Source organism: Perna viridis, chromosome 1 (genome assembly GCF_037379345.1).
Source record: "Perna viridis isolate PV_CMFRI_1.1 ecotype Kerala chromosome 1, ASM3737934v1, whole genome shotgun sequence".
Lineage (NCBI taxonomy): Eukaryota > Metazoa > Mollusca > Bivalvia > Mytilida > Mytilidae > Perna > Perna viridis.
The window spans coordinates 22642525-22669153 of NC_142445.1; the positions used below are offsets into that span (position 1 = coordinate 22642525).

The following is a 26629-nucleotide window of genomic DNA, read 5'->3' on the forward strand; positions in this document are numbered from 1 at the left end:
AAAAATTAATTTTGAAAGCTTAAAAATAACATGCTACGCAAGTTACTTAGTGTAAACCACATGATTGAGGTTATTTCTTCATAGAACAAAAAGAAAAAAAATACATAACAGTCGTTCCTTCAATATCATAAATATTTTCTATATCATGTACACAAATCTCTAATTAATTAAGGAACCTGGCAACGACAGGAAAAAATAAAATCCACGGTCGACAAAATATTGAGTATCAGTCTATAAATATCAAATTGGATGTGGTTCATTAAAAAAGTACTTTCATTTCTTTATTCAGAAACAGTGACAGACCACGTAACCTCTCTTAGTCTGCCCTTCGGTTGTAGCACAATTGCAGTGTTTATTAGTTGTATTTGGCCCAAATGCCAAAAAAAAAAAAAAACAAGTTACCAAAATACTTGTTTTCTGACATCATTTATACTGCATATTTAAAACAAGTATCAATAGTAGTGCACTTTTCTTCATGATTAAAAAATACTTATAAATTTACTTTGCTATAAATGTAAGCTTTGTTGAATGTATAAGCTCTTCAATATAAATATTTTACAGTAAAACTTTTCTATTCCAAACTATAAAAATATAACACCTATAGTAACAAGACACTTTTAAAACCCCCTTTATTTCAGTCTTAATGTATGTTGGACATGGTAAATCAAACATCTTTTTTTTAACCGAACCAATTTTAAGGAGGTAGACCCAGGGTAAAGGAAATAACTCTTCAAATCAGTAATATGTTTGCATTATATTCAATTTCACCATGCCTATCAAGTTTTTATTTGAAACAGAATGAAATCACTCCAAGTTACTTTGATGCTTACATGAGATTGATGTAAAATGCTGAAAATAAACGTTCTAATTATTTGTATGAGTTATGTCCCTTACCCTAGGTCTACCTTCTTAAATCCCAACAACGGGTCGGTTATAACAGGTATCACTAGTTAAAATATTCAAAGGCTGTGATACATTCAAGCTATCGTATATGCCACATCTTCACGGTATCCTTCATGGATGTTCATAAAAGGTAACCTCAAACGTTTTGTTTTTGGTAGTAACCGTAGTAACTTGTTTGCTTGTTTCTGAAATTGTAGAAATAAAGAAGACGACTTCTCTATAACAATTTAATGACAAACATTTAATGACAAAAGGAGGACAAATAAAACACAGTAATCACATAAAACAAAAAAAAAATATAATGTATAATACGAGGGACAGGCAGAGTAAACGTTTTTGTTTACTTTGTATTAATGCTCCTTGATATCAATGATAACTTATACTATAAAGATATCATATATCTTTATGAACAACTGCGAATGTGTTGTTTTTTCATTGTAACCAATTTTCGTGTTATGGTAAAATTATCGGTGACTTTTTAATTGGTTAGTTTGACAACTCCTTTACACCTTTTTTGTTGGGAACCATATTTCGTGGTTCACCACCCCCACGAAAACCACAAAAATTGGTATCCTACGAATAATAATACTTGCATGGTACTGTTCTTTAATGTACTGCTAACTCTGCAACAATGTAAAATTGTGATATTTTGATATATAATATATCTTACAATGATTGCATTTCTTCAGAAGACGTTCTACTGGAATGAATTAGCTATGTTCCCACTAGATTGTCTTCTTAGAATCAATACATAAGATGTCCCATGCGACATAATAAACTGCAGATTGCATTATCTACTTCCAGATTTAAAATAATCTTTATTTGAGCAGTGACAGATGTATATGTTATTTATTCAATAGTTCATTTAAAAGATTTTCTCTGAAGTCAGAAGCAACTAAATTGTAAAACAGAAACAAATTGAAAAATGTTATCCTATACAACGTAATAATGACGTCCAATTTCATACAAAATGAAATACTAAGTTTCATTACAAGTAACACTGTGGATTTATATCTCCAAAAACATTTTGCACATTTTGAATGGCCTTGTGGACTTATCTCCTCTAAAACTTAAACAACTTAACAAATTCCTTTAATATTTTTTTAGTTGTACTATCATGAAAAGTGTATTTGTAAAATAGGTCGTCATTTTTATTCTACCAATTTTGTAGTAGTAATCAGATTAATCTATTTATTTAGATTGTTGTCAACATTTTCCAACAATACACCGTATAAACACATTTTTTTTAAATCCTTTGGACACATTGCTGCAATTTACTTTTGTTTCTTTGTATGCATGATTTTGGTTATTTATGTTCTTTTTTGTGTGTGTCTATTTCCCCAGTCTGGCCTTTGTCGCTGGATTACATTCTTTTGAATTGCGCTGGAGTCTTGGTTCTCTTGATTTCTCTCCCCAATGTGTTGTTGGATATCTTGTATTATCGGTAAATAGTACTTTTTTCCTTTGATATTTGTTGTTGATTTTTCTTCTCTCTCTTATCAAACAAGATTCCGTCAAAACAATGGAAGTGATTTGATTGTGACGTCATATGAGTCTTCTTTAGAGTTTTGAATAAAAATAACGTCAAGCACCAACAGTTTGTAGTCACACTACTAGATATTTTGCGAAAAGTACATTAAAATGATAAAAAAATGCAATTATTTGATAACCTATAAATAGAATAATAATACATTCTATAGGTTGTTTTTAACTGTAGTTGTGTAAACTACATCATCATTTTGAAGGAATAAGCAAACTTCACACCTCATCATTTGCACTTGAAACATGGTTCATATATCATTAATATTGATTTATATATGTTTTCTAAATGCGTTAAATAAGGGGAAATATAAATGTAACAAAATTTGTTAAAGAAAAGGAATTAGAATAAATAAGAATACTCGAATCCGAAAATTAAATTTTTAAATTATTAATTGTTTCCATTATAATTATTATAAATCAATGGATTATACAATTTCAATATTTGCTAAATCATTTGAAGAGTTGTCATCTCATAACTGATATGGTTTTATGGTTATCCTATGATGGACGGAATTATTCTCAAATAACATTTCGTTTTGTTGATACTACGCCACAATATTGTTATATCGCTGACATCTCGACCAACATACGAAACATTATATAACGTATGCTGTGCGTCTGTGTCTAAAGTTCAAACAATTAATTCCAATGCTTCATTAAAAAAATATTTTGCTGATTCGAGAAATGATGTTTTTCTAAGTTACAAATCTACATATTTTTCTAAAATATCCCAGGAGATTATAGTGTGCTACACAGAAAAGCTGGTTTGCAGCATGCTTGATGTCCTCATTGATTACATATTGCGCAATTGGAGGAGCTTTTTCGAGCAACATTCCAATGGGCACTAATTGTGCTTCTCTCCTCTAGTCGACTTATTTGTATTTATGCGAGTCTGAATTTCTGCAGAATCTCGTAAAGAATAAAAATATAAAAGACGCTAAATCGCTGAATTTCACAAATAGGTATATTGATGATGTGTCGTCCATCAACAATCCTTCTTTTGTTTTGTAATTGTTACCTTCAATAAATCCACCGGAGCTCGAGACAAAGGAGACTACAGAAACAGCTTTTTCAGCTTTTTTTTGTTTGAGAAACATCTCAAATTTGACAACAGTGGTCATGTCAGTCTTAAGATTTAAGACAAAAGACGAATAGTTAAAAATTATAAATGTTTCTTACCTGTGCAGCAATATACCTTCATCTCATGCATATGGTGTTTATATTTCACAATTGATTCGCTACGCTTGAGCAAATACTAACTGCACTAATTTCCTTGAGCGCCATGAATATTTGCGTAACAGACTCCTGAATCAGGGGTATGAGGAAATGCGTCTCAAAAGGTCTTTATCGTAACAAATACTTTTTTTATATATCAGTCCTTGGTTGAATATTACCCACCGTTTTGTTTAAATGCCTGTACCAAGTCAGGACCATTGCGGTACCAGCTATTCCGGTGGTGTAATACATCTATTTTGTCAAATTTATTTTGGACTTGACTTGATAATGGATCGGATTAGTGTTCGGTAATTTTGTAGTTACCCTAATTCCTTACTGCATACGCCATTTTCGGAAAACGTTATATTCGGCGTAACGATTTTGAGCCATCAATGTTTCAGAGCATCTTCGTATAAACAACGTTGCTGACTCTCCGTCCCTTTTATATATGTGGCTCCTTTTTTTATCCTTAACATAATAGGGAAAATGGTATTCAATTGCAAATGGCGAACATCTAAAAGTTAGCTGTTATTTTTTAATTTTCGTGGTTCATTTTTACGAAAATAAGGCACATTTTGCCCTTAGTACCCATTTTATTTTTACATATATACATATCAATCTACATATACATAAATATATGAAAACGACAGTAATAGAAGATGACTTACTCTATCAATGTTTTTGTAATATACTAAGGAATGATAAACATCAACGAGTTCTTTGTCATATGGATGCAAACACTGAAAACAACCAAATATTGACTGTTTATTATGTCAAAGCCACCTTATCTATGTCATCTGGATGTGAAGACAAATTCATTCTATTAATTCATATAATTTTGCACAGATCAAGGAGTTTTTTATTTGTTGATGGCGACTAGCTACAGTTGTTGAATGCTTAAAGCGACAATTACATAGAACGCCCAATGTGAACAATTGTGAGCAATGAAGCAAAGGACAAAACATATTGATACTTGCTAATCAAGGAAAAAGAAAATTAACGATTGTCAGCATTCAATGCAAATTAGTTATTTTCCCAAAGCTGATGGAAGCTGGTAAATTCGGTATTGCTCTTTTGCGCTCATTAAGAAGTATTTACAGGACGTGATGTCGTGATAGTGTACGTCTTATATTACAAAGCTTGTCTGGAGTGTATTTTTACAGGAGAAGTATTGTTTTCAGCGAGAAACATAAAGCGAATATAGTGAACTATTGATACTATCGCACGTAAGGAAATTGCGTTTTAAATGCTTCAACTGGACCACTAAGTGATGTCCACACATATAACTGCTTTAAAATTAGCACTCTATTAGTTTTCCTCTGACGAACTTATCTCCGTTGACAAAATATATTCGTCTGTTTCTATCTGTCTTATGTCAATATTTAAATTATTCTAGCCGCTAGCAACGTTCTAAGCGATTATTCTACAATAATCTATATACAATTTCATCGAATAGAAAATATATTTCAGAGTGTCTTTCGCACGTTTTCCTGTTAGGATTATTATTAGGCATGTCTATTCGAAGGAGGCCTTGTTTAAGGGGGGAAAGGTGGACATTACAAAGAGGAAACACAATAGAGGAACTAGCTTTGGAAACAAGTGTAGATGTCGAAGTGAACTGTTGCAAGGTAAGTGCTTCATGTATTGTTGTTGATGTTTTTGACTTAACTGGTACTAACTGCATAGTTAAGGAAGTACAGTACTTAGAGTGTGAAGAAGACTGAAATATGCGAGTGTCCGAATAAATATGTGGTAAAAGTATAAGGTTTGTTATATGCATCGTTACTGCCAAAGTTATATTGAATTATAAATTATTATAACTAGCTAGATATCTATGTTTTAGTCAGTCCTAGAACAGTTGTTAATAATTGAACTAAGAAAAAATGAAATTTCGTCCTTGTATGACGTACATGATCTTGTAAAAGAAACTTCTCGAACGACTAAGAAAAACAGACGAGATTTTCCATATCATGATGAATCATTGAGTTACAATTTCATTGAAATGCACTGAAAATTAACATTTCAAGGGCAGATAAGTCTTCAAAACCTTATTTTTCTAAGATTCCGTTAAAAAATGTATACATAAAGCCAGTGATGCAGACATCGAATAATAGTCTTTCCAAATAGAGAAAGTATCCTTTACATTATCAGATCGGTGAGGTTTTGACGTGCATGTTTCTGATTTTTCCCTGATGCTTTCAAACACTTACACTAAACATCAAGTACATCAATGCGAACATACAGAAAAAAATAAAAAGAACAAAAGGTGTATGCAGCACTTTTAGCAAGACTTATGTTTTACAATTATTTAAATTCTATTTACTGGTGCATCAATAAATGCAATTTAAAAAAATGGTTTAAACCGAGACAGACATTTGATTTCTTGGATATTTTTAATATTCTTAATCAGGATTTTTATGACTTTGAGTAGCTTAACAATAGTTAAGACATGACATGACATGAAATCAACACAATTGGTTAAGATAAAAAGATAATTTGACCGGAATTAAAAACGATATTGAACAATGATTACAGGGTATATGTATAAATATAAATGAGTGGCAAATTAAGTTCTGTTCACTTAACAAGATTTAAGTAAGCCTCTTTGATGATACCATGTACAATCCATGTTTTTGCAGATTATATTTATTTATAAATTGAGGTTGTATCATCTTTCTAGCATATTCAAATCTTAACATAAAATGCGTATCGCTGTTTTCGTTTTTGTTTGTTTTTGGTTTTTTTGTGGGAGATGGTGGGTATATTTGCCTTTAATATTTAACATTATATATTGATCATATTTTAACTATGATTTGTCTTGTTATTTTTGTTTTCGTTTGTTTCTTTTTACAAAGTAACATCTTTTAACTATTTTTATATGATGTGGAAACCACGTTATTTCAATGGTTAAAGACAGAGATACTTTATTTTACTGAACATGTAAAATACCATATTAAGTGAAAGACAACAAATTATAATGACCCTGTGTTTTGTCCTTTGCTTCGTTGCATTTTAATTCCATTTTCATGTTTCGTCATGTATAAAATTTCACCCTTAAACATAGTTAAGAGTGGGAGGTGTTATCAGTTTTTTTCCAATTTCAGAGTACCTTTAATGCGTGAAATTCCAGGATGGTTATTAATTCAGATGTATTAGTTATCAACCCATTTTTTCGTGTTATTTTTCTACAACGATAAATTCAATTCTATCATTGTTGGATTATGATTGGGGATGTTCATCATGTCTTTAATTAAGGATTTGACATATTTCCACATACAACGATAACACTAATACGAAGTTATTTATGTTCTCGACTGACTGAGAGAATTTACAGATAACTATCTTTCCATACTCGTAGGAGTTGTTTAGGTAGAAACCTGTCTATTGTTGAAGTATTACAATATAATAAGTATAAATTTTTGAAGACGAAAGCTGTTTTTTTTTATCTTTTCTGTGTATTTAATGGTTACAATGTCTCTTGACAGCTTCTTCCAATATTGACTGTGTTAAAAACTCTTTAATGTAGGAATGGGATATGTCTGACTGTCAAACTATTAGACAATCCACGAAGTTTTATTGCTTAAAATGATTTAATGTTGGTTTTGTAGGTTTGTTTTACTTGTAAATAGTAAAGTATTCTTTTACTTGTAAAGTGAATTTTCAAGAAATATACTGAGTTGTGAAAAAAATTTTGATACATTATAAAGAGTAGATGTTAGAGTTGTAGCATCAATGGCAAAAATCGTTTTCTCGTATACATAAATATTAAAAATGGTACGAAAAAAGTCGTAATAAGAATAATGATTAACGTTCATCTTGATTGAAATGTTACACCACACTTATAAGCACTACTCTGAAGCACTATGTTTGTGTTGTCGAAAGTATCCTTAGATCTGTCATAAGACATTTTCTATAACAAATTCTAGGACAGTTATAAGACGGTTTTAAGACATATAATAAACCGTAAATCGACGGTGTCTATATAAGATACAATGTACACAAAGGTGAAGGAGTGTTAAAGGCTCTTATTAACCTGGAAATTATTCATCCCATGTTAAAACTGATAATTGTGAATTTGGAGACTTGAATCCATACAAAATGTGAACATGAACACATTAAGACTTCTGAATATTCTAGATATTCTTGCATTTTAGTGTCAGTCTCTGTAAGAATTAGGCAGTGGATGAAACATGTATTTAAACAACCCACCATTGCTAAAGTTCAATTTGACTTTTGAAACATCAGAATCAAGGGAAAAACATTATTTTTCATATTATTTTGGAAAAATGAGTTTTAATTTCATTGAAATGCACTGGAACTGAACATTTTAAGGGCAGATAACTTTGTCAAAAACCTCATTTTTTAACTGAAAAATTTCTGAGCAAATAGAGTGATGCAGATATCAAATAATAGTTTTTTTTTTTCAAGTAGGAAAGCATCTTTGATTGAAATTATTTTGTCGGATCAGTGGGTTTTTGAAATGCATGTTTCAGATTTGTCTCATTTTGCCTGAATCTTACAAAAAACTTACACTTAAAGGATAATATAATTGCTTGAAATTTGTCAGTTTTATCAATTCGTTCAATTTTATACTTTTTTCAGGCAAGGAAATGGTGTCTACACCCAAGAAAAAAAAACCTTCATATTAAGTGAATACATTCATTATGACATATTTTATTATATGTAAAAGATAATGTTGTTTCTTGGGTTTTGACATTAAAATACAACAAAATTTTACAGTTCTCAACAGTTTTGGTTAAATGTCATATATTTGTCTCACCATAACGACATCATTACATTGACTTTATTTGACAAAACATTTTTGTTATAATATTTTCATATGTTCTATGTTTTGAGAAATTGAAATTGTTCTTTTATCAAAAGAAAGCGGGCATTTTGGGCCAAATTCATTGTCTTGTATCCTTGACTTTTCACACATTGTTATGGATAGTTAAATGGGACAATTCATTGTGAAAAAAAAACTCCATTTGAGTTCTAATGGAAATATCTGAGTATAAACTTATAATTAAAGTTGAAATTAGGTAAAATTGGTTAAGAACTCATTGGTAATCAATTATGATATAAAAATATTTGTCCTCAGAAATATTCGATGTCAATTCAAGTTTCCTTAAGTTTACTTTGATATATTAACAATTACACTTTTAATGGCATTGAAGACGAACTGTCTACAGTTTTTAAAGTTTTTTCAAAGATACAAATATTCTACTAAAAAAAGCTTTGCAAAAAATCAGAGAAGTTGGCCAAAGAATAACACATTGATGGATTTCTATTTCATTTTGATATTTTTTAAACTCATAAAGCTGTCTTGTTACAAATATTACAGGAGTCAAAATAATAGCAGTTCGAAAGAATTCGGTCTCATTTTCACTTGGTTTCAGTAACGGGTATGGCCTCTCCTAGATTCCATACATGCTTGACAATGTCTTCTAATGCTGTCAACAAAACGTCGAAGCATTGCTGGCGGAATGTTTTGCCTGTCTAATGCCAAGCGATTGCGTAGTTTCTGAAGATATTGATGTGGGTTATTGCATACGTTCTGCGACCCAATTAGTCTATACATTCGCAATCGTAGTAAGATCGAGTGAAATATTAGGCCATTCCAATCTTGTAATGTTGTTAACCCTAACAAAATAATTTCTAATGCAGTCTTGATATGGTCTTGAAATTTCGACTTGGAAATTGCTTGAGGTCCAATTTGATGCAAATAGGCTCAGATGGAGGTTTTAAAATCTTGTCATTGAGACTTAAGACATTAAGACTACCTTTAATGAACTGTAGCCGTACTCTTCTGTTGAAGGTAATGCTCGCCCAAACCATGACAGATTCGCCACAAAAGCGACTGTGTTCATTAAAGTTAACATCACGAACAAAGTTCTCCTTGACGACAATACACACGGATGCGTCCGTCATTACACTTTAGACAGAATCGTGACTCATCGGAGAAACAAATCGTACTCCACTGGCAGGCATTCACAAAACGCAAACGACGACGACTCTAGTCTAAGCGTAGTGTCTTATGAAGTCTAGTTGGTGCTACACGCACGACAGCGCGTCTTGATTTCAAATATGCATCACGTTAACAATTGCAAATTGTTTGGTCTGACACGTTTACATCTGCAACTGCTTTTTTTTATTTACTCTGAAGAAAGTGCGTTGGTCGGTCGGTTTCTAAAAATCAGTGTTCTTTTGAGTCTTACCCTACCGGTGCACCTGGTCCATTCTCCCAGTTTTTAGTGGAGTCCGAGTTGCTCATTTACTTTTGTTACTTTGTATGTATGATTTTAGTTACTTTATGTTCTTTGTTGTGTATGTCTGTTTTCCATGTCTGGTCTTTGTCCCTGGATTACATTCTTTTGATTACCGCTATAACTTTGGTTCCCTTGATTAATCTTTACTGAGGAGGATATGTTACTTTCGGACGCCCTGACCTTGGTCTATCGTTTACATAGTTGGTTCAACAGTCTGAAAATTTTGTTAAGGGATACTACGAACGTACCTGCAACTAATTGTGCTGATACCTGGATTGAAGCTTGCCAAGTACCCGATATCTTTCATTGCTGCGGAGAGAAATTCTTCGATCCATGCTATTAACTAAAAAAGGATTGTTTACAATTAATACACTGAGTACTACCGGAGAAAACTGTGCTCATCAGATATTTTACTGAGTAAAACATGTTACAAAAAATGTTAAGCCAGATAATGTTTTAACTGCATCATTTTCAAAGAATTTCATATCAGAACCGAAGAGGTGATTTTTGTAGTGTACGTTGAAGGTTATAACGTCAAATGGAGCTTTGACAAAATAATTCCTAAGAGCTCTTGTACAATGTAACAAAATTCAATCGTGAAAAAATATCTGAATAACTGATTCAAAACTATTTGTTTTTGAGTAGTATATTTAAGGTTCAAACTCAAATGCAGATTAATGATGTCATGCAATGCATTCCTTGAGTTCGCGACTTTCTAGATGAATGTTTGTCATTAGCATTTGGATTGCACATGAGTAGTACAAATGTATTCATATTCTTGTTTCTGTGCCAGTAATGTTTGCTTAAATTTTATGTTTAACATGAACATACAAGACGCTGTAGTAATGCATGTTCTGGTATGTCTTTTTAATCTTGTCGAGTCAAAATAGGGTTCTTACACTATTTCATGATTGTATGACAAAATTTACACCTTTTGAATATAAGTGTACTGGTCAAAGAAATATATTTTACAATCATTTGTTGGGATTTATACTTGTTTTTCTAGTTAAAAAATTGCACCGAACAAGAAAATGCTGAAATGAGATTGAAAACCTATACGTTTCTCGATTTCCACAAATAAGGTATTCTCTTCGCTTACACTGTTTTGATGTAATAATTAAACTTCCGTTTTTATAATCTTTGCGGATTTGTTGACAAACCAGAAAATCGCATCACAAAATCACAATGATGTTATGTTTGATTGATTTCTAATCTGGTAAGATATAACTAAATGAATGGTATGGTTTGAAGTATCAATATCTATTAATGTATCCCACGCTGGTATATGAACTTTGATGCTTGAATTATTCGCTGAAAGACCATTATATCTGTCTGTTCAATGTCCCTTTTTATGATGAACGACTGAGAAGGTTGCAATCTCAACGGCACTGACAACGCAATATTGGTATGATCAAATTAGTATTGGATTATTTCAACCATTTGTTGTCCTAATCAACATACAAAATTAGGACAAAGTTAGTTACACAAAACACTATTACTTAAGAAGGTATACAGCCCCTACGAGCGTGGAATGCTTATGCTGATGGACGACTAGTAGTCTATATTAAGTGTTTTATTTTTAAGTTTTTTTAGGGGGGATAGGAAAGATTTTACAATGTACAATGTACCAATTTAATTTTCTATTTTATTGTGTGTGTTTCCTTTTACGACTTATCCTTTTTTTCTAATTTTCTTTGGTTTTCTTTTCGTTTTGCATCTTGTCTCTAACCACATTGTTGAATGCATATTCAAAAGAAGATATAAATTGCAGTTCAAACAAAAACATAAAACAAGCAATAAGGGATATATTAAACGAAAACTTAAAAAAGGGATACAATCTTCATTAATGAAATGTTATAATTTAAGCATTCTCTACTTTACAATTATCGGTGCCTTTTATTTTAAGTTTTGTCATAAATTTTGTGACCGTTCTGACAACGTCTTTGAGAAATAATATAGATAAGATGCTTAATTGTTGCGAGGTGCAAGTATTTATTGTTAAATATGTAACTAAAACGATTGTCGTGTAATCAGCGCACTTTTTAAAGTTCTTTCACATTTCTTAAAAAATAAGAACAAAGCATTTGTGTCGGTATATTATTGTTACCTTATATTCTCTTACCAGAAAGAGTAATCAAGGGAACCAAGGTTATAGCAGTAATCAAAGAGTAATCAAGGGAACCAAGGTTATAGATGTAATCAAAGAGTAATCAATGGAACCAAGGTTATAGCGGTAATCAAAAGAATGTAATCCAGGGACAAAGACCAGACATGGAAAACATACATACACAACAAAGAACATAAAGTAACTAAAATCATACATACTAGTAACAAAAGCAAATGAGCAACTCGGACTCCACTAAAAACTGGGAACATGGACCAGGTGCACCGGTAGGGTAAGCGTCCTCTGTTTTTTTCTAGAAACACCCACCGAGTTGCTCATAAAAAGTCAAGTCCGGGGTAGACAAACGAGGAAAGGAAAACTAAAACCCATTGAATAAATCAGTTTTCATTGTACAGATGGATACACCATAACGATCCATGAGTTCATGATGACGATCATAAAACTTCTGTATTGATGACTTCAATCTTGTAGCAACATAACCCTGTTCCAGAAGCATATTTGTTAGAGTTCAAGCGATACAAAAAGTCTGGTAGTTTCGGCAAGCTCTGGCATAACGTATGAGTTGTGATATGAACACTCCATACGCAGGTGCTGAAGGGATGTTGCCACAGATGAAAGGAAAGTTCACAATTTTGAATGAAAAGTCATCAGAAACTATGTTTACTGAAAAACTCCAGACACTGCATAGAGGTTTGTCATGATAAACAGAGAAAATCAATTATCCCCTTTAAGGAGGTAGACCTAGGGTGAGGGACACAACTCTTAAAAATCATTCAAACGTTTGTATTCAGCATTTTACATTAATCCTATGTAAGCATCTACTTGATTTAGATTCATTTATTCTGCTTCAAACAAAAGCTTGAGAGGCTTTGGTGAAATTGAATATAATACAAACATCTCACTGATTTCATGAGTTATGTCACTTACCCTAGGTCTACCTCCTTAACACGAAGACTTTCTGTTGCTAACCTTCTGACTACTCTTCCACTCTTACAACAAAAGTTCTTTGCCACTCATATTTCTTCTTGCATGTTATGAAGTTGAATCATGAGATGTATGTTTGAAAATGTTTATGTAAGGCCAAATTTCAATAGAACTATCACGATAGTAATAAAATAACTACTATTTCTTTAAAGGCAATGAAAGAGAGCATATTAGAGGTAATTACGAGTTTAGGATCCTACTCAAAATCAAAGGTATCCAATAACGCAAGAAAATTAAAATTTGTTGTCATGACAGTAGAGTCAATAATTTGATATAGTCCCGTTAATGAGCATTGACATTTTATTCCACTATTAAAAGGTTCATAAACACGAAAGCAATAGTTTATTTTAAAATGGATGAACATCACATCATGATCCCTTTAATGTTGTCAAATTAATTAGTTTCATGATAAGTACATGTAAGTGACTTTTCATGATATATAATCAGGCCTCAGCTTTTTACTTCATTTCTATCAGGGATATTTTAGAGAGCTTATTGCAAATGTATTATGTGGTATATTCTTGATATATATATATATCAAGAATTTTTTTTAATTGGTATGATTTATCTTAAACTACCAAAAAACGCCTTGTTTTTTTTCTATAATTGCCTTTTTAAAAAAAAAAGATGTGTCAAGCCATTTTCAGAATATGATTTGTCCCGCTAGTATTGATAAAACTCTCTCCGAATTTTAAAATGTGTAAAAACAAACTCGTATGCATTAGAACTAAGAAAATCCATTACGGAGCAGGAAGCTTTTAATCACTACATTTGAACAATTAGTACTGAATTTATTTTCTATTTCATCACAAACTTCGGTTAAAACATGTTGGCATGATGTTAGTATAAGTTAATGGATTTCGATATAAAATACATTTTATCATCTTTACTTACATATTAAAGAAGTAACACACTGTAATGAAATATGACATCGACGAGACAGTATTTTGTGGTCATTAAGTAGTTATTTTTTCCAACCAGAAACGCAATGGCCACGAACATCATGTTTCTTATACAAAAATATATAATTCAGTAATGTTTTTTGAATTCTCATAAAGTTTGATAATTCTAATATTATCAGTATCAGTCCGTCTAAAACTCCTGCAGTAGGTGTACATACTAGTATTTACTATTTGATTTTAAGTTGCCATGATATTTTAAAACGATCCTTTCATAATCTCCGCAATCTTTGTTTAGATGGAGCTATACGTAATCGGAATAATGTTATTAAACAAGTTACTCCATTAAAAATCAGTTACTATGTTCGATGTCTTTCTGAAAATCCGGCCTAAAATAATAAGATAAGGTATTTTCCAATGCAACCAAATAATTTCCGATTTGTTTAAAGCAAGATGTAGTTGTCATGACATTGTAGAGGTTACGCTTATGCTTTTTTTCTTCAAAATAATAGTTTATGAACAATCAAAAAGTACGGACGAGATGAAAGTAAATTTATATAAAATGTAAAAATTATGCCACAGATATGACAACTTAAATGTAAACTCATCCTTGTCGCAAACCGAGTCTCCGTCCTAAACTAACAGACAGCATTCTCTGTGGTCTTAAATCAGAAAATAATCTTAAAGTTGAAAATTCTACTCTTAAGTACAAAACACTTTTTATTCAGTGGCAATACCGGTGGTATAACTGGAATATACTGGAATAACTGGTATAAAGTTATCGCCTGGAACACCAAATCAACATAAGAAGAACTAATTTATGATACAAAAAAAAAGGAATAGCACGATCCTCATTGGAATTCGTAATAAACTCAGGCGCTCTGGGAGTGTGTTTGATCCTGCTTCACACAAGAAACCAAGTTGAAGGTCAGGTACAGTTAGAATTAAAGTTTATCTGTGACAATTGGCGGTCGTTGGCTTATTGGAAACATAACTCATCATCATTTAATTAGCTCATGCTGACGACTGTAGACCTTTTGTTATGTTGCGTTTATCTATGGGATATTTTTTCTCAGCGTATTTATTGTTTTGACTAATGGTGGTCTATCCAGTAAAATTGTGTGATTGACAAAATTTCTTAAATAAAAAGTTTTTGAGGCAAAACCTCCATATGATTGACCTGCTGAATAGTTATAACAAAAAAAAAGGTTATTGACAAAAGGGAAGTTTGTAGAATGATATAGTTAAAGGATTTCCTCTTTCGAAATTTTCGAATTGAATTTGCAGACTTTGAGCCTTTTTGGGTGAGATGTACTTAACAGCAATAAAAATGAGGCTTCTTAATGATGAATAATTAGCAGGTGTATGTATTATTTTTACGAAGTTGTGGAATAAAGTACGCAGGAAAAGAGATATTGATTTTCAAATTATTTCTGATGAATGATTGTGTTATAGCAGAGTTACCAAATGATACTATTTTATAATCATTGACTGTTCTACCCGATTGTTTTTGTGCTTTTATCAATAAAAAGTTTCTTGAAATAAACTTGTATTACATGAAAAATAATTAAAAATGTCTTTGCTTGCTATTTTCCTATCGTGTCTAAAAATGAATATGTCCGGATGCACGTTTCTTTTTAAAACGTATTTTGCAGAGTAATGTTGTTAATGTAATAGCAAACTGCACGTGAAGTATAATTCAATCGACCAATAAGTCGGTATAGTGAATCAAATGTAGATCTTTTTTTAAATTTTCACGATATAATAAGGCAGTTGGTGTAGATATTTCTCCTTTTGAGGTAAACAATGATTTACTAAAAAGTATCTGTTAATAGTAAATCATTCTTCTCCAAACAAAATATCGTTTCATGAAAATGTATTTTTTGTATCTAATTTGATATCTTGATTTGGAGTAATCGTAAATATTCTAAATGTAAAGTAATGACAATTTTTATGTGTTGAAATTATGGTATTGACATGTTGCGCGAAACGTTTTTCATGGTTTGAATACTACTTAATGAGTTGAAAGCAAATCAACAAGCTTAAATATTGACAATTAAATTGTAAGTTTCTGTATGAATCAGGCAAAATGGAAAAAATCAGAAGCAAAAATGCCAAAACCCACCGATCTGATAATATAATTTCAATTAAAGATGCTCTCGCATTTTGAAAAGACCATTATTTGATCTCTGCATCACTGGATTTGCTTACAAATGTTTAAATATAATGCTAGAAAAATGGGACTTTTGACAGCGTTATCTGCCTTTGAAATGTTCATCTCCGGTGCATTTCAATGAGATTATAGCTAAATCTACCAAAGCTAGATGGAAAATCAAATTCAAAAAGGATTTCTATTACCATGTTTCATCCGCTGCCTGGTTCTTACAGACACTGACACTTAATTAAAAATAATCGTTCAAGGACTTACAGTGTTAATGCATTAGTATCATTTATTCTTTTGACTTAAGGGTGAGGCTGCATACAAATCCTCTATGTAACCCTTTATTTATTGAAGGATTATGTTACCTAACTCGAACGTTGTTATCAATGATTTCGAAGCATGATTTCAATGCAATTATTCAGACAATATTTAGTCGGATAATGATTGTATGTTGTTTTAGTTCATTTATTGGACCTGGATTAAGTGAGGAATGGTTCAGCCTTATAAAACTCCGCCACAGATTGCATGTCTCTGTACACAGTCAGGAGATGATGATCATTAATGTGTCTATGTCGTTTTACTACTTTTTAGTTTAATTTTTTGGAATTGTCATCGTTCGATTTCCATGAATGATGCTTTTACATTTTTGTCGGTGCCGTTTAGAATTTACTTGTGTGTTTCCATCTGTTGAAGACATTTTGGTGCTCTCTGAAAGTATTTACTATGTTGGATTTAGGTTATACACTGGCGCATTCTTTGTGTTTCGCAAAATTCATTCTTTTTTGCACAATATATTGATACAATTTAAAAACTACATACTTAAAATGCAGTTAAATAGATGTTTCTAGTAAAAAATATTACTTCCTGCTGAATGTTTATTTTCAATAGTCTTCTATAGTTTACTATAAGTGAGTGTATTAATGTGATTCTTATAAGCGGTTTTAGGTTTTTTTAAATTACGGGTCTTGAATGATCATAATTCCCCATGAGCTAAGAACATCTATATGGAAAAAATCTAAAAACTCAACAGAACGAAATTGATGGTTTGGAATGTCATGATAACTGAACTATTTAGGTAAAACATTTATAAAATCATGCAAAAACTCGTTAAAGGCTCAGAAATATATAATATGTCCGCCGAATTACCAATTAAAATAGTACTTTATTACACTGTTGTCTATTAACTCATAAATGGTGGCTTATACTTCCAGCGATATTATTGTTTGTAGATTAACAAACCATTGACAATATTTCAAGGTTCCGCTGAACATACACCTGTTCAAAGCCAAAAATGTTGTTCATGAATGTGTCTTTGTGTCGTTAATTTCCTTTTTTTTATTTTTAGAAGTTACATCGTTCTGTCACCGTTCATTTGATTACCTTGGGTTTTTTAGAGTTTATTTGAAGATGTGTTTACACTTGTTTAAGACCTTTTGGGCATTTTCGAAAGTATTTACTATTTTGTATTTGGATCATTAGCTGGTGCATTTGTTGCATGTGTTTTCCATGTCTTGTCTTTATCGCTGGATTACATTCTTTTAATTTCCGCTAAAATCTGGTTCCCTTGGTTACTCTTACAATGTCATTTCTTTTTTTCTACTTAAGTCAAAATCTAAACCAATGTGTACCAAAGTATTACAATATATTTTTAAATAATACATTTGAAATAGTTAAAAAAATGTTTATGCTTTCTAATACTCTTTTCAAAACTATTACATATGGTATCGATAGGGAAAATACTTCGAAATGATAACAGTGCTATTGTGAAAACCACAAATAATTAAACGACAACTTATATAATAAATGTACAATTTTGAAGACTATAACTAAAATAATAATAATAAAAATAACAAATATACGTCAGGAAAATACTTTTAAGCAGCAACCATTTAATTTTAGGGGGTGCTAATGTTTGTTTATAAAAAAAGATTTGTAGGAGAAAAAAATAATTTGGCACTAGCAATGTGAAAAAAATTTCGATTTGTTGCAAAGCAAGTAGAAAGCCTACAACACTCCCCCACCTCCCAACCCCGCACCAGAAAATCGAACGTTTGTTAACTCAACAAATAAGTAATGATTGATTGAAGATTACTGTCTTATCATTTTATTTCAATAAAATCCATTTATTTAACGTTTTCACTGAGTGACAGCTTTTAACTCTTGTTTATTTTGTCTGATAAGTCGTAGCCTGTGATGAACATTATACTTTAAATCAAGAACAGTTGCGTTGTAAAACAGCCTTGTGATCTAGTAGAGCTATATATTTTATTCTTCAAATTTGTTGTTTAAACTGCATAAATATATTTGTGAGGAAGTGCTAAGATTATTTCCATAGCTAAACTAGTTCTGTATATATATTTGTAAGTAACGTCAGAAATCCTGACCTAAGTGAAACCTTTAAGAATGCATGAGCTTAATTTGAGTCTCATGTTCCCCTGAAGTAAAGACATATGATTGATGTAAATTACATCACATCAAACTTTATTCAGATGTTATTATTTTGCAGGGCACGACTTACTGGGTAAGAACAATCAGATCAAATAAAACACACCCACACCTTGTGGTAGGTAGTCGTATTAACCATAATGTTGTCTGCATGCTTTTGTGTTTTCTGTTTGTTATATTAATCATGACATGCAATGACCAGATGTATCGTGGAACAACTGAAAAGCGTTCAACATGGCAAGTCTCGGCATCAGAACTTTCCATTACGTTAATATTGTTGTTATCAAGTTCTACAGTGTTTAAAACGTATGCAGTATCTTGAAATGAATATATTTTGCCGTCCGTGTTGTACAGACAAAAAATGAATTAAAAATAAAAAAACGAACGATGTTTGTAACGATACAAATTAATCTGTTCAATAAATCAAATCTAAATGCGATTTTTTTACATTGTTAATATCTGCAAACAATGACCACCGTGGCCACATTTAGACAATACCAGTTATTTCTCTGTACCAAAACAATTGCTCCTTGAACTTTGAATTAAATATATACTTGTCTGGCTATGTTTAATGATTTCGTAAAGACATGATACATGTATAATGTAAGAAATTTCTGATAAGACTAGTTTGATTATTATATGAGATATATGTTAAGTAATTGCCATCGAATTACACTCAAGAGTAATTCATTAGTACAACTAAACCCTAATTAATTAGACAGTTTATACTACCATCATTGATAATTTTATCTCATAACTTCTCTCATGACGATGGTATCATACTTTTGGATAGACATAGCTACCATAGACTTGCATTTTTACAGCATAATTTCGTTGTTTATAATATACATTGACCTCAGGACTTTGATCTAAAAGCGGAACAATTATGGCAGGATGGTGGAACTCTTATGGGTCTTTAAGACATAACACCTGTATGTAGAACATAAACAATTGGCGAATAATTACATCGGTTACATCACGTAGTTTATCGGTTTAGTTCTGGACATTGGCAAATATTGGGTAAGTTTTTTTCTTTCTTTTTTTAAATGAAAATGAATGAAATAAAGGTTTTTGAGTTTTATATTTCTTCACGAGCGAAGACATTGACATGTGTTTCATAATTGTGCTCCCTAATGAATGTTAACAGTCAGAATGGTATAACTTTGTTGAATACAATATGAACTGTTCTGTCATATCTAAAATCGATCATAATATTTATTAAATGCAATAGTAATTTTAAACAAGTATAATCTTTTGTTTTGTTTAGCCCGAAAAATTGCACAATAAAGTATGAAAAAAAAAAAACAAAAAAAAAACATTTTTTAGGATAAAAACATGATAATTGGCGGTTCGATTGTTTATAAATTAGTTTTATCATGACAACTTTTTTCTTAAACAATGAATATTTATTGTTGTGTTTCCTTCACAAAAGAGGATTTCAATGGATTAATTTAATAGTCGATAAATTTTTAACAACCTAGTGACTACACATTCATTAAATATAAAATTACACTTAACGTTTACGCTATATATGACAATGGAAGCTATTAAGCATGTCCCCTGGGTTCCATTTTCCTATACCTCAATTTAATGTTTTAGCGTTATCATTTATACACCATTGAGATTAGTGAATATTCGGTAATGTCAGACAAATGCATTTAAAATGAATGATGCTTGCTATAAAACCATTTTCTGTGTATACAATAGGGAGGCTTTCATTCATATTCATATCATGGAATTTATAATTTACTGCTGTCGTATATTTGTACAAATCTTTAACTGTTACAACAATTATGCATGTAAAAGAAAATTCAATTTTACTGCTATCAAAATTCAAAATTACGACCCCGTAAATTCCCTTACATGTTTGGTAAATAGCATGCATACATTGTTCAATATAGAATATCTCAAATAAAAAAAAATCTAATACAGAAAACAACACTGAATGCCAAATGCTTGTACATAGTACAATTAATTGGTGCTTATTAATTTATGATCATTTAGAAAATAATGCAGTTTGCGTGTCTAGTCTAATAATCATGGGTCTCACTCCTCGATACCTCTACTTTTTATACATTACAGAGAAAATATTCCATTTTAACGCACTGACTTGATATACGACATTGATATTGTATATATCATGAAACCTATCACGCAGGTCACTTTGACAGAGGACCAATACAGCTGTCTATGAAATCCGATACAAACGATTGATGTCTAGATAATGTAATTTTTACATTTTTTTATCTTGACAATTTGTGACAGCTTAGATTAATTGTTTTTATTTTGTTGTTGACGATTGTTAAGAACTTGTTTGAATCGCCAGAAATAGTATGTTACAATAATATATAGCAATGATTGTTTCTAGCACAGCTGTCGTCCGCTACAAAGTTACTTTTCTTTTTTGTTTTTATTTTTATTTTTGCTTTGTCAAGAGATCAGTGCATAATATGACAGTCTGAAATATTCTTGAAAAGGGGTAAAACTGTAAAGTTCTGGTGAATTTGGTTACAACATAACCAGTTACACAAGAATAAAGGATGAAGGAATGTTTAAATCAAATACGCGACGGGAGTTCTGTAAAAATTGACTAAAAAGAAGGAAAATACATTACAGGTTTTATTATGATTATTTATGTGTACGGAATGAAAAACAGTGTAAAAATTGGTCGTACTGCCAATTGGTCTGCCTGATTTACCTGTTGCAGTTAAATTGTGTTCAAATACTCATCTTGCATTTAGTAAAAGTCTACATATAATATAATACTATGATATCAAGATGCGACCCCTTTTGAAAGAGTAATCAAGGGAACCGAGGTTATAGCGGCAATCAAAAGAATGTAATCCAGGGACAAAGACCAGACATGGAAAACAGACATACACAACAAAGAACATAAAGTAACTAAAATCATACATACAAAGTAACAAAAGTAAGTGAGCAACTCGAACTCCACTAGAAACTGGGAACATGGACCAGGTGCACCGGTAGGGTAAGCGTCCTCTGCTTTTCTAGAAACACCCGCCGAGTTGCTCATAAAAAGTCAAGTCCAGGGTAGACAAACGAGGAAAGGAAAACTATGACCCGTTGAATAAATCAGTTTTCTTTTCATGGTGCTGATGGATACACCATAACGATCCACGAGTTCATGAGTTCTAGCGCGATACAAAAGGTCTGCGTAGTTTCGGCAAGCTCTGGCATAAGTATGAGTTGTGATATGAACACTCCATACGCAGGAGTCGAAGGGATGTTGCCACAGATGAAAGGAAAGTTGACAATTCTGAATGAAAAGTCATCATGTTTGTCGTAAAGTTTGGTCAATAGTTTTCCTTTACCATCGATTTCTAAGTGTAGGTCAAGATATGAGGCTGACTTCACAGTGTCTGTAGTATCCTTTATCTCAAGTTCTTTTGAATAAACAGTTAAATATCGTATACTGCCGAACATTTAAGATTATTTTTATCAAACCGTTCAAACTAACAAAACTAAGTGAATTTTGCCATTCTTATGGACCGATATAGAAACATTCCAAAATAACATTGTTTGGTTGTACGAGTTCATAAGAAATGCTTCCTCATACCAGTCTGGTTAAACGATTTCGCTGCACAAACACGAGTGTAAGATTAGCTTTAAGTTTGATTAAACTTGTGATAAATAAAATGATCAGAAGGAGTACAAAGGTCTTTTTACGTTTTATATAAAAGAATTCGTTAAACCATTCGAACATTACCTTTCCATCAATCTTTTCATTATAGTCGAAAGAAGATAATATACAGATGCGCCGCTTTAGATTACCTAAACATAGAACATACAACAGAAGAAAAGGTTAAGGTTCTGAAGAAGAAAGCAACATTCTTGTTGTTAAAACAATCATCATATTTTTTTTGTGGCTTGTTACTTCCAAAACATTACAGAAAACCAAGACGTTTCTGCCTAAATTCAAAATCAATTACATTCGTACCATTCATGTAAGCGTGTATTAAGTACCATTCTGTATAAGAATCAGGAAATGGGTGTAAAATCGTTTTCCACAATTTAGATATTTTTGCCTTTAATATATTCAGCACATCTAAAAACAACCGAAAAGTTTTTTTTAGACATAACCTGAAGCATCTGTGCCGTATCTATTTTTTGACTACTTATATAGAGAAAAAGTGCGGGAAAATTTTCACATAGTGCAATTCAACTAAACTTGACGAATCAATATTTTTAGATGATAAACTGTACAAAAATTTTAATTTGCTAGTTAAAACTGACTACATGATCGTTTATTGCGACCGTTAAAATACTTGAGCTTAAAGAAATGAAATCTATACAAGGAGATCTATACAATTGATAGATTCTTATTTCTGATTGTTAGCTGTAAAAACGTTAGAGTATATGATCATAGTAATTGTAAATTTTCAAATAGTAAGTGAATTTCTTATCCGTATTATAAAACATTAAGAAGTGTAACATTTACAAGCTATAAAATATTTCTTAAACTCAAAGACAATTTATTCAATGTTAAAACTAATCGTGTTTCCTTTTCATAGTATGAGTTATCCCAGATGCATCTCCAGCGTAAAATGCTTAATATAAATATATGTTACTGTAAAGAAAACATTTGACGAAGATGTTTACAGAAATAAGATAAGAATTTTCATAATAGTCTTTACTTTTTTAAGTTATTGAACAACACTACCATAGTATGAATTGCTTCGATTGGTCTCCATAGATCAATTTTCAGCTTATTTTTGTTTCCATGTTTCTTGCTTTATAGGTGACACAATATTTAGAGTCCCATTGTTTGTAAAGTAACAGTGTTATCTTTATGTTTAATCGGTTTTATCTAATCATGGCTATTTTTTTAGTTGTCCATGTCGTTTTGGCTTTCATTGTTATTATACTTGTGAAAATTGTGTCAATAATATTATGATATTTATAGAGTTCCCGATAATTCTGTTCATTTAGCAGGCTCCTCTCTTTCAATTTTGGTCATGACAACCCACCTTTATAATTCATGATTTAATCGAAACCATAGGACAAAACTAATCTAGAGGAATACGAATTGGATTATGCAATGAGAATGAAAAATGACTTATAATTTATCATCCATGGCCTTGAACAATAAATATTTTATTGTGAAATATACATTTTAATTTTGCAAACTATTGTATAATCGATTATTTTAGATCGTAATTATCAGCCTAAAATTAATTTTCACTTACCCGTCTTGCTATCGGGAACTACATTCAACTTTCTGTAGTCGATAAGACGATCACTGCCCAAGCAACAAATCGAGTTTTCATGCTTTTATATGTGAATCATTCATGAGATGAAACTTTAGTATCGATTTCTGTATGATTTTGAATTCTAAAAGTCTTCCCTGTCCTTCGGTTGCCCATTTTGAATACCAAAATGAATTAACATCACGTGCCAAAAGTCTGTATGACGGTATTTAATTTTGTTTGATTGTTTGGATGCTTATTATTTAATTCAACTGTGCGAAATGAGGGCAGATACATTCTTTGTTGTAATGTTTTCTTTGTCATTGGCTGTTAGGTACATGTATAAGAGTTCCTGTTAAAAGTTTTCTTTGACATTCTCCACAAGCTCCAAACAGTTTCGGACACTGCTAATATATGTTGCTACAAGATTGGAGTCATCACTGCAGAATTTTATGGTCGTTATTATAAACTTGTAGATCCATCTGCACCATTTGAACCGATTTGTTCAACGTTTCATAGTTTTTCTTTCCTCTTACGTCTTCCCCGACTTAATTTTTATGAGCAACGGGGTTTTCTAGAAAAGCAGAGAACGCTTACCCTACCGGAGCACCAGGTCCCTGCTCCCAGTTTCTAGTGGATTCCAAGTTGCTCATTTACTTTACTTTCTTTGTACGTACATGTATGATTTTGGTTATTTTATATTCTTAGTTGTAAGTTTCTGTTTTCTCTGTCTTCTTTCTCCTTAGATTGCTTTCTTTTGTTTTGATTTTCACTAGATTTTTTGTTTCCTTGATTACTCTGTCTTATATTAGGAGTTTGGTTTGAATAACGTTCGGGAAAAACCTGTCTGCATTGGCTAAACATTGTAGCGCGGGAGAAAGTTAACGTCTGACGTTGCATGAATTTTGAGTTGTCTCAATGTATTAAGAAGGTTTTAAATGTTGTTTGTTGTTTCTTTATACATTTTGTTATGCGTTTACGCTTCATATGAAAACATGCATTATTTCTTGTGTTTAAAGAAACCATATATTATCAACCGTGATGTTATTGATTTTAGTTTTTTTATATAAATTTATTTAAAAAGTGTCGTTACTGAAGAAATATTCATTTAACTTTTATTTACAAGTGTACTTGTAAGATGAAAGGAAAAAGGTAAATACCATGAAAGTATTCTTCAATGTAATTGTAGGGAATCAATATAATCTAACCATTCACACAGCTATTATATCTTTGCTGTGGTCAGGAAGCAGACCCTTTTATGACATGCCATTATCGTTCTCCGTTTAATGTCAGTAAGAGTTTTCAGAAGTGTCAGTCTGAGCAGCGAATTCGCTCGATCTTATTCATTTTATTGTCTATAACAAGTGGCAGGTTTGGCAATTTAATTGGTTTTATATTCCGTTACAATTGTTGACTCAAACCTGTAAGATAAGTGTTCTTGAAAACAACGTGATAAAATTCAACATATTGACATTTTAACTAGAATTGTACGGAACAGAATAGTTAAATGACATAACGAACTATTTTTCATAATTTCCCGTAATTAAATATCATTAAATGTTTTGTCAAACTCAGGAATAAAATGATTGGTCATGATGCCATGGTTTCCAACTTTCCGGTTTTTACCCTGATATTGCCATTTGTTATAACGATTTTTCTTTTGATTATTCCTTATGACTTTTACCCAGATTTTATCAGTTCTGTGATTTTGTTATTACCCTTCATATACTACAAAACATTTATTTATATTTGTTCAAATAAAATATTAATGGCGTGTTGATAAAATACTTTTCTTATCAGAAAACTGATTAAGAATATGATATTTGCTGATATAGCGATAAAATTATATTTTAAGATATTAGCATATCTTCACATATGGTGACAGAGAGTTATCAAATTTGTTTTGTTTCTAACATATTCGTCAAAGTCTTTATCGAAAGCCTGACATTACGTAGGTAGGAAATCTCGATTAAGCAATGTAGTTTCCTCTGAATAATTAGCCCCACTGAAGTTAATAAAGCAAAACGTGAAAAATAACGTAATGAAATGTATGATATGATAATGAAAGCTCAATATATTAACAAGTATATCATCAATAAATTACAGAAAGAAATCCAATAAATTATTTCCAGCAATTCATTTGACAATACTAAAGTATTTGTGACAGCGATGTTGGCTTTTCCGTTCATCGAATAGTTAGCTGATGGCATTATTTGCTGAACCATCATTTGTAAACTAATCAAGTTATATTTTGGAACTTTCTCGCGTCTGAAAAGTATATTTAAATTGGAAGTTTTTCCAGAAACCTACATATTGAAAAATGTGTTCATTGACGTAATAAAAAGAAAGATGTTTTACCTTAATTCTTCATTTTCGGACGAGAAAAGAAGGACCAGAAACACCGAAGTTCCCTTCTTTATTGTTATTTTTGTATCCTAATTGAAAAAAAAATGTGCATCTATCGGAATATGAAATGACGTTTTATTCTATAGTGCCTTTCACTCAGTATATTTGATCATGTCTTTTCGGAAACGGTATAATACACGACAAAAGCGACTTAAAAATTGTCGCCATGGTAGTACAATCGAAGAGTTATCATTGGAGGTTGAAGACATGAATATCAAGGTAAAATTTTATCATAAAAGAAATTATATGGTTCAAAAGAATTATTTTGTCTGATTTTAATATATCCATGCATATGTCTCTGTATGTGGTTGTTTGATTTTGCTTAAGTTTATTTTAGTTGTTCTATCTTTTTTGTATATATTTTGTTTGTTTGGTTTCTCTGTTTTTTATGCTATTCTAGCGTATATCATGTATCTATGATATTTATTCTAGAGAGCTATCCTTAAACTAACAATTATAAGTCAACTCTATAC

The 26629-nt window shown here is 31.3% G+C and overlaps 1 protein-coding gene across 5 annotated transcripts in view; it reads left to right on the forward strand.

The window, feature by feature from the left end:
• Window positions 1–4756: 4756 nt before the first annotated feature.
• The window catches only part of LOC148627818 (pleckstrin homology domain-containing family G member 7-like), a 56927-nt gene continuing 35054 nt past the window's right edge, over window positions 4757–26629 (forward strand). Inside the window, exons 1-3 of one of the 5 annotated variants that reach the window (XM_088579608.1) lie at window positions 4758–4886; window positions 5131–5288; window positions 18605–18619. In XM_088579608.1, coding sequence (XP_088435734.1) covers window positions 5172–5288; window positions 18605–18619 — 132 coding nt within the window. In that variant the 5' untranslated portion in view covers window positions 4758–4886; window positions 5131–5171. Of the gene's footprint in view, window positions 5289–18604; window positions 18620–19243; window positions 19564–25916; window positions 26376–26629 lie in introns of those variants that run through there. The other 4 variants (XM_088579599.1, XM_088579618.1, XM_088579643.1 and 1 more) reach the window with 4 other exon arrangements.